The sequence below is a fragment of the Jaculus jaculus genome, chromosome 6 (genome assembly GCF_020740685.1).
Source record: "Jaculus jaculus isolate mJacJac1 chromosome 6, mJacJac1.mat.Y.cur, whole genome shotgun sequence".
In the NCBI taxonomy this organism is placed as follows: Eukaryota; Metazoa; Chordata; class Mammalia; order Rodentia; family Dipodidae; genus Jaculus; species Jaculus jaculus.
In genome coordinates this window covers 106,483,021-106,498,872 of record NC_059107.1, presented here as the reverse complement: position 1 = coordinate 106,498,872, position 15,852 = coordinate 106,483,021, and the positions used below count along the sequence as shown (strand labels likewise).

At 43.5% G+C, this 15,852-nt stretch overlaps 1 protein-coding gene across 1 annotated transcript in view; it reads left to right on the top strand.

Annotated features, from left to right (window-relative positions):
• Ppm1h (protein phosphatase, Mg2+/Mn2+ dependent 1H) overlaps positions 1-15,852 on the top strand; it is a 281,291-nt gene that overhangs the window by 116,665 nt on the left and 148,774 nt on the right. Inside the window, exon 4 of the mRNA XM_004650050.2 lies at positions 7,097-7,209. Coding sequence (XP_004650107.1) covers positions 7,097-7,209 — 113 coding nt within the window. The remainder of the gene's footprint in view (positions 1-7,096; positions 7,210-15,852) is intronic.

Below are 15,852 nucleotides of genomic sequence, written 5' to 3'. Positions count from 1 at the left end.
CACATACACACACACACACACACACACACACACACACATTCTTTTCTCTCTCATAAATAAATAAAAATTATTTAAATTAGTTTTTTAAATAGGGCTGGAGAGATGACTTATCTTTTAAGGTGCTTGCCTGCAAAGCCAAAGGACCCAAGTTCAGTTCCCCAGGACCTACGTAAGCCAGATACAAATACAGAGGTGGTACATGTGTCTGGAGTTCATTTGCAGTGGCTGAAGGTACTGGTGTACCCATTCTCTCCCCCCTTCCTCTCAACTAAATAAAAGTAATTAATTTTTAAAAATTTAAAAAATACAACACTTGAACACATATAATGAAGTATCTTAAGTCTAAATATGAAATACATTTGTTTTATATATGCTTTATATACATAGTCTGAAAGTAATTTTGTACAATAGGTTTGATGAGTTTCAAGAAGCTTCATGATATAGGGTACCTCTTACTGAGTTGTGTCAGTGCTCAAACAGTTTCCAATGTTGGCTCTTTAGGATTAGAATGCTCAACCTGTGTAAGTTTTTAGCTTTAGGCCATATCCCATCCACACTTGTTTCTCCTAAATCCACTCCCTGCTTCCTCTTCAGACATTTCCCCCAACTGGTTTCTCTACCCTCAAATGCCCACCACTTGCCAGGTTGTAACACCATATGGTGGACCTCACAAAGTGTGAATTGACATCAGTCCTTTGCTCACAGTGGTGAGAGGGTGACCATACTTCATGCTTTGCCAGAGACTGAGCCATTCAATAGCTGCGGTCCCCAGGGAAATTATTATACTGCTGCCTTGCATTCTCCATAGTGTTACTGATGGTAACTTGTGTTTGCTTTAATCATACAGACGAACTGTCATTTTGCCTTGCTTCATCAAGGACTATAGAAAAAATCTACCCAGTAGACTGCAAGATTTAACTAATGATTTCTTAGAGGAAACTTAAGAACTGACAGCATAGAAATTATATCACATACTCCCAAAATAACAGCCTGGAAAACCATTACCGACTCATGTAAAATACTTCCTACCTCCTTCTCTCAGATTTAGTATTTTGAAGGTCCTTGGTTTTTGCAGCCAATGTCCTTATGTTGTGACCTGATTTGGAGGATCCTCTGCAGAAAGGAGCAGCTTTGGAATTCTCAAGGCATTCCAGAGCATACCCCACACACACACATGCACACACACACACATACATACACACACACACATATACACACGCACACACACATACACACACACACATACGTGTGCGTGCATGCCCTAGGGAGACGCTTTTGAACTAGTTCCTGTTTCTTTCTACATGTTCCTTAGATGTGACAGGATCCGTGCCACTCTGATCTTCTGAAATTGGAACATTCATTATCAACTAGGATGCTCACCGAAGCACTTCCCCTCCTGCTCTCATGCTTTCTCTCACTGTTAACCCCTAGACGTGAAGTTCCTGGGGACCAGCACCTAAGTGTCACTGATGGCATCTCTCTAGCTATCCCTCCTGATGCAGAATGTCACATACAGTACCCTTAAATTTGAGCATCTCTTTCACCCCTGCATGGGGTTTTCCTTTGTAGTAATTCAACAGGGTGGAGTCAGTGTTTCTTGGATTCCCTGTCTCCATCTTTCTCCTCAATAAAATGCTTTTCTAAATCACTAGTATTTATGAAGCTCAATTTTATAATTAGTATTCCTTCAGATAACACCAAAGATATGAGTCAAAGGTGGACCTTAAATCTGGAACATTTATACTTACACATGATGTGAATGTGTGTATGTGTGTGTGTGTGTGTGTGTGTGTGTGTATTTATATACCAGAATAGGCTGTACCTATTTCTAGGGAGCATATTGTGTACAAAATATAGCCTAAGAGAAGAGAGAAAACCCTGCCTTGAATCAGAAGAGATGGTGGCACTTATATCAAATGCCTTAAGCTTCTCTGGAATGTGGCGTTCATCTTTGATCCTCAGGTTACCTGCCCAGTGCGAGGCTGATGGGAAAGGTGACCTGTGACCACTGGCCTGTAATACTTCCTGTGCATACTGTCCCCACGTTTACCCCTGCAGCCCCCTTGTTGTATCTCATCTGGGATCTTCCTTCCAAGTGAGAAGGTAGTGAATAAATTCTTCCTGTATATAATATGGAAAACAAGCCATGGCTTCCTAAAGGAACAGAATTTCAGGAATTTAACTGCTCTTTGCTTGGGATGAGCTTCAGAACTGACAGTGTAGTAATTATATCATGTAACTTTCAAAACAATAGCCTAAAAGGCCGTTTGCCAACTCATACAATATGTTTCCTTCCCTTCCTCTCTCAGTAATAGATTTTGAATATTCCTGTCCCAAAACAATGTTTTGGGACTTTTTAAATGCCAAGTTTCTTATCTCCAACTTTTTGAGTTCAGCTCCGGCTCCAACAATGCCTTGTAACAGTGCTTAGCTCAGTGGCTAAGTTTTACCACCTGTTATGTTTAGGCACTTTCAGGGCCAGGATGATAGGTATAAATAGGATAAATTGTCCTGAACACTAATGTCAAATTCCACATCCTTCCTTGCTCTCACAAAGGAATAGCTGAATTTACTTCGGGCTCATGGGAGAAGTCAGTCCCTTCTCTGGGATATTTTCTTGAGGCCTTTGCTCTCCTCGGAATCAGAACAAGGTCAGCAGAGGTTAGCCTTTTGGCCTATCAACTAGGATTTCAGTTCTGGACATAGCTAGATTCTCAGAATCCTCAACCTACTTCCATTTCAGTATGGGTATAAATTCTGTGTCACAGTGAGGAATATTCTACAAGTCTGGGTTTTTTGGAAGGAAGATTAAATGGCAACCTTTTAACTTGTGAAACTACCATACATCTTCCTGTTAGTGGTAAATGGTTGGGAATACCATGCCACTTGGCTTTGGTGGTGAAAGCCATAGAAATAGTGACTGTTAAGACAGGGTGAACTTGAATACAAATCTAATTCCTAGTTTGTCAATCCTGCCATTGTTAAAAACATTTTTATTTGTTATTTATTTGAGAGAGAATTAATGGGCACACCAGGGCCTCCAGCCACTGCAAACAAACTCCAGATGCATGCAGCACCTTGTGCATCTTATGTGGGTCCTTGAGAATTGAACCAGGGTCCTTTGGCTTTTCAGACAAATGCCTTAACCACTAAGCCATCTCTGCAGCCTAATCCTGCCATTTTAATTAGTATAACAATGATAAATTGAGATCTTAGGTTTTTTTAAATCTGAGTTTTGTTATGTGGGTTTTTTGTTGTTGGAACAGGAAGTTCCTTTAGAAAGGAATGAGCATGTAATTCCACAGCAGCCAGCAGGTGGCAATATTAGGCAGTGCTTTTATTTATTAATTAATTTATTTTTTAACTCATTGCCTGGCTGGCAGATGGCCTTGTTCTCAGAATGAAACAGGATGCAGGATGAGACCTGGATACTAAAACCATGCAGCATCTTATTATTTGTGACTGACACTATTAGCAGTGTGCTCACAGCCACATTTGAACTCAGTGAGGGGGGCTTCCAGGTTCTATTCAAACTCCCCAGCTCACCCTTTCTTCCACCCATTGCTACTGCAACCTGGAACTGGTAGGAAACAAAGGCTGACCCTGGAGCTGCAGCAGCTCGGAGGCCGGAGGACCACATTACAGTATAGTTCTTTGCAGGGCTGTCTTGGGGAATGAGTCTCTTTACACACACACACACACACACACACACACACACACGTACGTCCCTGTGCTTTCTCTGCTCCTACTCCGTGCAGCACAAGCAGAGAAAAATCTCAAGTCTTAAAATTTGGGTTTTCTCGTTGATTCCAAGACAAGCCTAACTTCAGCATAATATTTAAGCAGTTGCCAAAGGTTGCCTTGGATTTTCAGGACTGGACACTGGATTGAGATGACAGATAAGTCAGTCATCTCATGGACTCATGAGCCATAAGAGTCATGAAAACAATCCTTTAGACTGTACTTGACCGGGATGACTTATGTGGATGTGTTTTGCTCGTAAGTTCTTCTAGACATATGCCATGGAATTCACCGACAGCTGAAATGGGGAAATAGTCCATGAGCTGTTGCTTAACACAGAGCAGTAGGCACTTTGCTTATAATCACATTGGTTTGTAAAAAAATATACCTAAAACTTGAAGGCTTAAAAAATAGTCATTTATTTTTATTTTATTTTTTACCTAAAGTGTAAAAAGCTTAAGCTAATTTGAAAGATTGAGGGTTTGAGGGGGAAAACAGTTAACTCCATGGTAAATATATCTTTATTGACTTCATTTATCGTGCTTAATCTGGTAGTGAAAGAACCACCCAGATGGTCCTCTAACGTTCCCTTCAGTATGAAGATTTTGTGAAATTTCTTTTAAAGAGGAGTAGGTGGTGTATGTAGGAAAAAAATAAATGTGCTATTTTAGTTTCTAGGGAGGAGGGGAGAAAAGCAATTATTTTTAGAATCTGTTCTAGTTGCACACAGCTTTAGACGAAATGGAAGAGTATGTTTTAATGTCAGTGAATTCTTCAGGGGGATGAATTCTGCAAAGATACGGCTTTCAAATCCTGGTCACCAGTCTAGCAGAAAACACAGTTGTAATTAATGTGTGCAGGTGCATGTATATTACCACACAAATGTGGAGGAGGGGGCTGAACATGCAGGGATCAGCAGTTTCTTGAAGTAAGGAGGAGTTAGACTTCAGTCCACTCTATAATAAATACTATTAAACAGCATTCTTTATTAGAAGGGAGCCTCAGAGGAGAGGGAGTTGAAATGTAGAAAGCAAAAAGAAGGAATGACATGAATTAGAAAAAGAAAATGAAGCCACGCTGCTCTCTACTAAGGTGTGAGTGAGTAGACTGGGGGAATGCTTCTCCTGACAGTGAAGGGAAGCGTCAGCTCTTGGGACAGTGCAACTTGCCATTGAACACTGTCTTCATTTTCTCCCAGGATTAAATCACTTTAAAATCAGACACCTTTATACTAGAAACCATGGTAATACCCCCAGCTACAGCACAGAATAATCTTGTTTGCCTGAATCCCAGGAGAATTCTTTGCTGTGGACAGCTCTTAAACATGGACTTTCTGTATTACAAGAGTTCTCCCTTTTGGATTACACCAATACTTCCCTGGAGCCTGTCATAGTATTTGGATGCTTAAAGAATTTTTAATAAAATCTACCCTACCTTTAAGTCAGACTTCAAACAAATATTGATTGTAGCTGGCAAAGGATAATTTCTATAGCTAGAGTGGTTATTTCTAATATATTAAAAATAGTAAATTTAGATGTGAACTTGGATATACCATTTATGAAATTTATTATATGAGAAATGTCCAAGTACCATAACATCTTTATATGAGTTATTTAAATGCAAAAAAAAAAATATTACAAACTATCCACAAAAGGGTTGTTGGTTCTACTTTATATCCTGGAAGTTTCAAAAATTCTAATGTCTTCTTTCTCCTCCCTCTTCCTGTGACAGTCCCCTCCAACTGCCATCCATGTCCCCCACTCTTTAACCCTAGAGCCTCCTGCCCCAGTCCCTTATTCTTGTCCACTTATTGCATCCCACTCAGCAAGAAGTCCACCTCATCAGCAGTTCAGTGAGCATTTGCCTGGTAGGCTGGAATCCATTTCCCAAGTTAAAGTGGAGGTAAGGGAGTAAGGAGATGGTTTGGGAACCCAGACATTTTTTAAGTGTATTTCTTTCCTTCTCCATTTAACAGGCACTTATTTAGCTACTGTTTACCTGGTTCTGTGTAGATATGAAGAGTCTAAAGTGAGCAAGAATAATCACTGCTCTCAATTGTGAAGCTTCCAGGTTGTGGGAAGGAGCCCCATGACCTGCTAGGCTCCACCCTGCCAACTGCGATCTAGTTTAATCCCCCCAGCAATCCTCCTCTCTCACTCTGCCCCAGTGGGAGTTAGCAAGGCTCTCACTGCCTTTGTTCCTGAGGACACGGAACTCTCACTTCAGTCACTAACAGAATTCTCAAGAGGCATCTGTCTTGATGTTGTATGCCTGTCAAGAGAGCACTGGTCTGTTTTCAATTTTCTTGAGGGTGCCTCATGAGGTGGCAGGTAACATAGGGTTTGGAGAAGAACCATGTTGGGATCCATTCTCTAGCCAGGTAAACATGGACAGTCTACTCACATCTCTGCATCTAAACAATGAGGTTAATGTTGGTGATGCTGAAGATATCATGGGATTCTTCTTGCAAAGTGCTTAGCACACTGCCCCATGTAATGTAATGTCATGTAGTCAGTGTTGGCTCTTGTAACACATTAGGAATGTGTCCCCACCGTGAACTAGTGGCTATGAGAGGAGGGAAAGTTGGAGCAGAGTTCATAAGCTCACGTATTTGATCTGTAAGTCATGGGTTGACGGCTGCCTGTGCCAAACAGAAGACAGTTCTTTTTTCTAAGTTTTGTTTTATTTTCATTTATTTATTTCAGAGCAACAGATAGAGAAAGAGGCAGAGAGAGAGAGAGAGAGAGAGAATGGGCACGCCAGGACCTCCAGCCACTGCAAACGAACTCCAGACATGTGTGCCCCCTTATACATCTGGCTAACATGGGTCCTGGGGAATTGAGCCTTGAAGGGGTCCTTAGGCTTCACCAGGCAAGCGCTTAACTGCTAAGCCATCTCTCCAGCCCCAGAAGACAGTTCTTTTAAGTCACCTCTTTCATCTAGCCGTAAAAGAAACTTTACTTGATTCCTTGGAGTTTCAAACATATCTATGTCAAAGTATGTGGATTTCTCAGACTCTTACCCTATTCCACCTGCCAGCTCAGGCTTGTCCATATGTACTACATTTTCAATAAGTGAGATTTTAATACAATTTACATTTTATCCTCACATTTGCCTGGCATGTCTGCTCGCTGTTCTTTGTTTCCTGTCTCTGGTTTGCAGATGGGATAATATGTGCTAGATTTGTGTCGTGTCTTCTTCAGAGATCTCCTCAGGTGGCGGGTGAGCTGGTACTGAGAGTTTTGTGTCCCTTCCTCAGGTGGATGCTCATAGGACTGTCTCAAGGGAGTGAGGGTCAGAAAGCCTTGGATACAAATTCTGTGCAACCCAGCACTAACTCCCTTCTCTTCCCCAGGACCTCCAGATAGAACGTGAGAGGAGCTCATATAATATATCTGGTGGCTGCACAGCCCTCGTTGTGGTTTGCCTTTTGGGGAAGCTGTATGTGGCCAATGCCGGGGACAGCAGGTAAGAAAATACTCTGCCTGGTTTTAGTAACGTCTGATGCTTTCTGATCATTTTTACTTTCTCTTTTAAAAAATGAAATGAGATGCCTTCATGACCCCATGATGCGCACCAATGACCCCACTGAGGAGGACCCTTAATGACTAGGAATGGAGAGGGGAGAGGGGCTATCAGAAGATGACCTGAGGGGAATATGACAAATTTGCCACTTGTTCAAACGTAAAGTTCATAATTAATTTTTTAAAAGCTAAATGACAGCAGGGCATAGTGGTGCACGCCTGTAAACCCAGCACTCGGGAGGCAGAGATAGGAAGATCACCTGAAATTTGAGGCCAGCCTGGGACCACATAGTGAATTCCAGGTCAGCTTGGGCTAGAGTGAGACCCTACCTTAAAAAAGAACAAAAACAAGAAAAAAAAAGTTAAATGATTAGAAATGAAATAATTTGGTTTGTGTAATAGACTGCTTCAAAGTTGCTGGGATGAACTTCCAAACCAAGGTATATTTATTGAAGCTTACTGATCCAGGGGAAGTTCCATAATGGCAAGAGAAATTGGCCTGCCTTCACAGGACCAAACACAGAGAGAGAAAAACCAAAAGCGACTCCAGGAGCACAGGCAAGCACACTTCAGGCACTCCAGGAAGAACTCAAGCACTCTGGATATCTTTAGACTGGAATTTCAAATCCACCACTATACCTTACGGCTGGACCCTAAGATCCCCCCAGTGACACCTCCACCAGCCAGGTGGCTGCAAATCTAAGTTATAAACTTTAATGAAATCCTAAATATATTGGGAGCCGACCATTTTGGGGTTGGATATTGAGAAGTATGAGCCTCTTACATCCTAATAAAAATGTATTGAAGTGGGCAAGAGAGGTGGCTTAGTGGTTAAAATGCTTACCTGTGAAGCCTAAAGACCCATGCTTGACTCCCCAGATCCCACATAAGCCAGACACACAAGGTGGCACATGTGTCTGGAGTTTGATTACAGTGGCTCTCTCTTTCTCTCTCGCTCTCACTCTTGCTCTTTCCCTCATTAAAAAAGACCAGTCTGGGCTGGAGAAATGGCTTAGCAGTGTAAGCACTTGCCTACAAAGCCTAAGAACCCATGTTCAATCTCTCACCAGATCCCACATAAGCCAGATGCACAAAGGTGAGGCGAGCGCAAGGTCACACGTGCCCAGCAGGTGGCGCAAGCCTCGAGTTTGATCACAGTGGCTGAGGCCCTGGTGCTGTAACTCTCTAAAATAAAAAGAAAGAAAGAGAAAAAGAAAGTCCAGTCTGTTGGGCTTGCCTCGAAAAAAAAAAAACAAAAAAACCTGCATTGAAGGATAATATTAGGCTGCTGTTAAAAGGTAAAGGCAGGGGCTGGAGAGATGGCTCAGCAGTTAAGGCATTTGCCCGTAAAGCCTAACGACCCAAGTTTGATTCCCTAGTACTCACATAAAGCCAGATGCACAAAGTGGTGCATACATCTAGAGTTTATTTGCAATGGTTCAAGGCCCTAGTGCACCCATTTTCTCCCTCTCTCTGCCAGGCCTGGTAGCGCACACCTTTAATCCCAACACTTGGGAGGCAGAGGTAAGAGATTTGCTATGAGTGCAAGGTGACCCTGAGACTACATAGTGAATTCCAGGCCAGCCTGGGTTAGAGTGACACCCTACCTTGAAAAAAAACAAAACAAAAAGGTAAAGGCAGTCTGACCTGTTCATAGTAACAGTTCATATATACCTCACATTCGTTAGGGTTTTAGGAGTGGTGAGGGGGAGGGGGAGGAAGGGGTTTGAATCAAGTGGCTGTTTGGAGGAAGACCTGGCAGATGCTCCCCTGCAACACTTCCGCTCAGAGACTGCATTCTCCTCCCAGGAGCCCAGGAGTTTCGCCTTTCATGCATATGCCTTAAAAGGCTACAGTCATCAAGTCCAGGTTCAGCTAAAAGGAATTTTGGCCAAGTGATGAACCCTTACTTTGTCCAGTACTGCAAGGAAAGAAGATAAATTTGGGTGTTTTAAAGAAACAATACTTCTTCAATATTGATGCCTTGTCAGTATTGGTGTGGGAAATGTTCAAGTCTTTTTGAAAAAAAAAATGTTCTTAGATATATATTGCACATTTCTGTCTCTCTAGTAACAAAATAGCTGCATAGCAGGACCTTTCCCTCAAGACTGAATGTTCTGGAAGTAGCAAAAACAGAAGGCTGTAAGCACAGGGATGAATGATTTCCCAGTGGCTGCCTTTAGGGGAGATTCTCTTGTCCTGCTAGGCCCCACCCCAAAGCCCTGAGCAAACCCGCTTTGGCCCTTCTTCAGGCCTGATCCTCACCTGCGTGCCCTTCTCTGTCCCTAACTAATTTTGTTGCTACTGTCTCTGAAAGACTGGCCCTCTTGAGTCAATCAGGAAGATCATCCTAACTTTCACTTACCCAAAGGAGACCTGCGCTTGTGGGGGGCGGCGGGGTCTCCTCTGTTCCCCCATATGCATTCTGGTCCTGCTGATCTTTCCCTGCCAAGGTAGCAGTTTATGAGGTTTGAAAACGCGTGCTTTGCAAAGATCTATTTATTTAAAAGAACATGTGGATTTTCTGCTTTATATGTACAATATCTCAAGTTTAAGTGTGAAGTTTTACCAGTAAATAGAAATGTGTTTAAGATAGGTGTTATTCCATAGCTCCTGTTACCCAGGATCCCCTAAAGTGACAACAGCAGATGAAGAGGTGGAGGAGAGCTGACGCTAGAACAGCCCAGGAAGGAGCTGGCCACCTGGGCCCACAGGGACCAGAGGCAGTCCACGAATGCAGGGCCTCTAGGCCGCAGCTACAGGAAGCATTGAGGAAATTCCCTTTCGGGTGCCCCCTTGGTAGAGCCCTGGGATTCCACTGGTGGGGTGAGCCTGCCTGGCCAGAGTCAAGGCCAAGCTGTGTCCTCAGGGTGGGCAAATGGAGGGCAGCACCTCTGCTACACCTTCCTACCCTTCATGCCCAAGAGCTTAGCAGAATATACACAGACTCTACACAGACATCAAGAGCGTGTAACCACGTGTGGAGGGGCAGAGTCTGCCCCCTTGGTCCGTTCTTGTGGATCCACGTTGTTCACGAAGGAGGCGACTCCTTTCGGTTCTGGGTGAGCAAACCTGGACCGATGACCCGGAGGCCACGCTGGCACTCCCCGCCTGCCATTGTGTAGCTCCTGTCCTGTCAAGTGCGTGTGCTTCCCCAGCCCGGCTGAGGCCGCAGGAAGCGACTGAGCACCAGCTAAGCCTCAGGCCCCGCCCGCTCTTCCAGGGAAGGCAGCGCTTTCCAGGTGACGTGACACACAGAAGGTGACTCCACTTCTGCGTCCAGAATAGCCCTGGGCAGATTATCCTTCAGTGCCTCTCCCATATTTTCAATTACATCCTTTTCTTCAAAGATCCAAGCTCCTTAACTGAGCCACCTCCTACCCATGCGACGGCGTGTGCATCCACAACCAACATGCCCAGGGACATGGCAGTCCCAGTGTTCATCTGTTAAGCCTTTGCCATTTTCCTACCTTGAGTGTCAATTTTCAGGCTAGACCTTCATTTCCTCATTATATTATTGTTATTGAACTAGATCATGTCGAAAATCTCTGGAATGCTAAGGATGATCCTACATACAGGGTGACACTTTCAGAAAATTATATTAGCTAAAATAGTTCTTAGACGCCAGTTATTGAAATTTTTCAAATATTTTATTCATTTATTTGAGAGAGAGAATGGACGTGCCAAGCCCTCCAGCTGCTGGAAACGAACTCCATACACATGCACCACCCTGTGCTTCTGGCTTTATGGGGTTTGCTGTCCTCACAGGAGTCATAATTCATATAGAATCCTAAGAACAATAAGAAGTGGTATTTTTATGTGATAGCTAAAGGATTGTTTGTAGGATACTTACTTACTAAGAGGATTTTTTGCAGCTGTCTTATAAACATTAGATACTTGAGGGGCTGGAGAGATGGCTTAGCAGTTAAGACACTTGCCTGCAAAGCCTAAGGATCCTGGTTTGATTCCCCAGTACCCATATAAGCCAGATGCGCATGTCTGGAGTTCATTTGCAGTGGCTTGAGGCCCTCACGCACCCATTCTCTCCCTCCCCCTTCTCAAACAAACAATAGATACCTGACATCATCTTATAGGATCCTTGCCTACTTTATATACTGATAGTATATTATGGGTGTTTGAGTTTATAAAAATGTTATTCCCATGAAAGAGCTATTAAGTTCGCTTTTCATATCTGTGGGAACGTGGGTCCGTCACTTGTGGGCAAGCAGTCAGGAATCCAAAGCCTTGGGGTGACTAGAACTGATAAGATTCTGGTAATAGGGCCCTGATTCATTGTTAATGTTTTTATTGCTTGATAGTAATTGTCATGTGTTTAAATCTTGACAATTTTGAGAGTGAAAATAAATCTTTGTTATATGTTCCCTCCTTCATAATTATTCACACTCAGGAAAAGAGGAGCTTTCCTCTGAGTTGACTGGGAAGCTGCTGGTAGTCTCAAACTATATTTTTAGTTGTAAATTATTGAGTTTATTTAGGGAAAATTATAATTTGGAAGATTATTTAGGGGAAAGGGTATCTAGGAAAAGGCTGGAGCAGTTCTACACACACGTGGCAGACTGGACACAGAACAGACAAGAGTGGAGGGCTCAGAGATCAAAGAAAAATCATGCATTTAATCAAAGTGAGAAGGTACTCCAAAACATGACGCCAAAGAAGAAATACACCCAAGTCTAGATAGGTGCTCCCCTTCTCAGCCAGGCTGGAAAGAAGGGACAGACTCACTGTGGGTGTTGGGTCACAGGACAAAAGGAAAAGCCTCAAGCTATTTCCTAGGCCACACATCTGTGTGTCATCTGATTTGCCCTCAGGCATAAGGATGCTGAGGGGCCAGGAAGTGCTGCCTGGGACTGTTGGAGTCAGTAGCCATGCTAGGGCTTGGTTGGTCCTCATTGGTGCGGCTGACATCCACAGTGGCCTGGTCCACCCTTCCCGCCTCCCCTGAGCACACCAGCCATCCAGGCACACGCAGTCACTGTGTGAGGCTTGCTCGTTACTTTATTTCCCCACCCCTACAAAAGCAGCCAACTCAACACCTAGGACTCTTGGGGGGCGGGGGCAGGCAGCAAAGAAGCAGATGGTGGGCGGATTTTCACTTGAAGCAAAAATGAACCAGGAACATGCAAATGTCATGCAAAGCAATATGCAAACTATCATCCATTGTGTCTGAGTCATCGCTGGCTCCTTGGAGCTGTGCTGCTCTGCAGCTTAGGAAGGCGCTTTGACTCCATCTTAGAAGATGATTTCATGTTGTTTCTAGACAATGAAGGCACTCAGGAAGCAGTGCCATTACCACTGATTTCAAACAGTGTCTAAAGGTTTGGCAACTGAGACTGGGTGAACTCATTCAGATTAAGTGAAGGCATTTAAGATTTGTTAACTTCTTAATTCCACTCCTGCAAGAATTATTGTGACAGAGGGAATGAGACTGCTAACATGTGCTAGGCACATACCAGATGCAAGAACAAGGTCATATTTAGTCCTCTCAACAATATGGTGAGAAGTAAGCATTATTAATAGCAGAGAGGTACAATTTGTGAAGAATGCATGAGTGCACAGGAAGGTGAAACGATTTGCCAAAGGTCCCTTTCCCCTAAGGAACAGGGCTGCCGTGGTCCCCAGGACTGGAAATCTAAGGTCAGGTTACAGTGCCTGGGCTGCACTGTAGGGTCTCCAATCCACGAGAAGTCTGGCATAAGGGTTGCTTTTTCTCATTTTAACATGGCTAAGGTGAGAATTTCTAATTAGCATTTTTCCTTCTTTTTCACTTATACATAAAATAGTGGCATACTTCGTAATTATTGATTCAGAGTTTTCCTTAAATTGATTATAGCTGCATTTAAAGATGATCTCAGGGCTAGAGAGATGGCTCAGCAGTTAAAGCGCTTGCCTGCAAAGCCAAAGGTCCAAGGTTCAATTCCCCAGGACCCCCACAAGCCACATGCACAAGGTGGCGCATGCGTCTGGAGTTTGTTCGCAGTGGCTGAAGGCCCTGATGCACCCATTCTCTCTCTCTCTCTCTCTCTCTCTCTCTCTCTCTTTCTCTTTCCTTCCTCCCTCTTTCTCTTTCAAATAAATAAAATATTTTTTAAAATGTTATCATCATTATTACTATTTTTTTAAATTTTTTTGTTCATTTTTATTTATTTATTTGAGAGTGGCAGGACAGAAACAGGCAGATAGAGAGAGAGAAAATGGGCACGCCAGGGCTTCCAGCCACTGCAAACGAACTCCAGACGCATGTGCCCCCTTGTGCATCTGGATAACGTGGGTCCTGGAGAATCGAGCCCCGAACTGGGGTCCTTAGGCTTCACAGGCAAGTGCTTAACTGCTAAGCCATCTCTCCAGCCCTATTACTGTTTCTTTGAAGTAGAACCTCTCTTTGTAGCCCAGGCTGGTCTTGGACTCCTGACCATTCTGTCCCCGTTTCCTGAGAGCTGGGCTGGCTGACAGTCAGACACAGTCATGCCCACTTTAAATGCACTGCAGTCTTCAAGCAAACAAGCAAGTGGCCCAGCTTGTTCCTTTCTTTATACTGTAGAAAGAGACATTTTCTTAAAGTGAAGGCTGCTGTCCTTGCAAGAACAACAGTTTTAAGATCATTTTAAGATACAGTGGAGGAGGGAAATTGGTGGGGAGAAAGGGGGTGGAAGGGACAGGAATCAACAAAAACAAATTATATTTGAAAATGTCAAAAATAAATAAATAAAAGGGAAAAACAGGTGTGTTTTTATGACAGTCTGTTGAAAGCAGCCTAAACCACCTCTGGGCCTTCTGTGTGAATATTGTATAAAAAAGATTACAAACATAAAGTGAGGCCTCCATTTACTTGTATTTACAATAATAAGCATCTCACAGACTTTTTTTAAGTGAGCCCTGAGACTCCAGAGGATACAAGGTCATCTTCGCATGTTTGCAGTTCTCCTGGAAAGGCGGGGAGATCAAGCGTGTTCACTAATTAACTCAGTACAGGAGTGAGCCAAGTGTCTTCCAGAAACTGTAAATGAAGCCCGTGAGTCTAGCTGAGATGGTTTCCTTTCTTTTCTCATTTGCTCAGGTTCTGTTTTCCAGACTTACCCCATTTAAGTTAAAGCTTTCTATGTTAGGTCAGAGGTGAATTCCTACAGCAAGTCTGAACTTCCTTGAGGATAGGAGCTAGATATTAAACAAGACTTACATTTCAGAATTCAAAACCAATTACACATCCGTGGCTATCGTCTCTCTCAGGCTTCTCCCCTTTGCTGATAAAAAGATAATGAAACATTATGTAAGTGCCTCCACCCTAGGGACCCTGAAGAACTGTTCATATCTTTTTATGTTCATAGATTCCACCAGTGACCACATGGCTCCCCCATGGAGCTCCTCCTGGCTCATAAGTAGTTCATCCATCCATACCTGCCAGTGAGCTGTCATTCTGATAGGAACGGTCCTCTGAGTTCAAAAATATATTTGATCTTCTTCCATGGACTGTATTCACTTCTCTATACCTCTCTTTCTTTGACATGTATCTGAAAAACAGCACTCAAAGGAACCAAGATTAAGCACCATTCTCCACCATGACAGTTAAACATGTTGTTTCTGCCTTTTGCTCCACAACCCCATCTTTTCATGCCCACATCCTATGGAAGGAATCAGGAGAAAGAAAATAATTCCATAAAATGATCACATGTACATGCAGAGACCGAGACTAAGTGAGGCCTCAAAACCACTCTACTTTTTCCATCATAAACCTCACTGTCCACACCAGGGCTCCAAGAGATATTCATATTCATCCTCCCTCTTCCCATCTCTTCCTTCCTTCCTTCCATCCTGTCTCCCCACATGAATATCTTTTCAGCCTCTTCCTGACACCCCTGTGTATATCTGTAGTGCCCAACCTGTGGTCTCAAAACCAGTGGCATCACCTGGAGATGTGTATAGAACACATTCTCTGTCCTGACCTATTACAGTAAGCCTAGAAGTGAGGAGCCAGCAATGATGTTGTAGGGAGTCTTCAATCTGATTTGGCTGCATGCTCAAGGTTAAGAATCAGGGCTTTGTGTTAAGATATGATAGTTCTTAGGAGGCTTAGGTAGGACTGTGAGTTCACTGCCAACCTAAGCTACATAGAAAGACCATGTCTCCAGAAGAAATAAAATAATCTGGTGCAACTGTGAAGGCCAGAAAGGAGCTCACATGCCCTCAGGGCTTGAGAATGATAGCTTTTCCTGGCCACAGGGCAGAGCACAAGACTTGGGAGCTGTCCCTGCTGGGGCCAGGCCGCGCATGCAGCCTCTTCCGCGCCATGGCGCTTCTGCTGAAGTGGAAGGGCCAGCCCCCACCTCCACTGGTGTTGCTGGGGGTCCCTTCCTGCCAGGCTGATATTCTGGAACATGGATTCTATTATCTGAAAAGTGGGAGGTGATGAGAAAATTCTTGGATGATTCAGCTCCTATCACAGTTTCAACTTACTGATGGGTGGATCTTAGCCCATTCCTCCCTCTTGAGCCACATTTCCCATTTCTGGCAACAAGCCCTCAGTGGACTTAGAGTCTCTTATTGTTGAGCTTCTCATAAATGGGATCCTTTT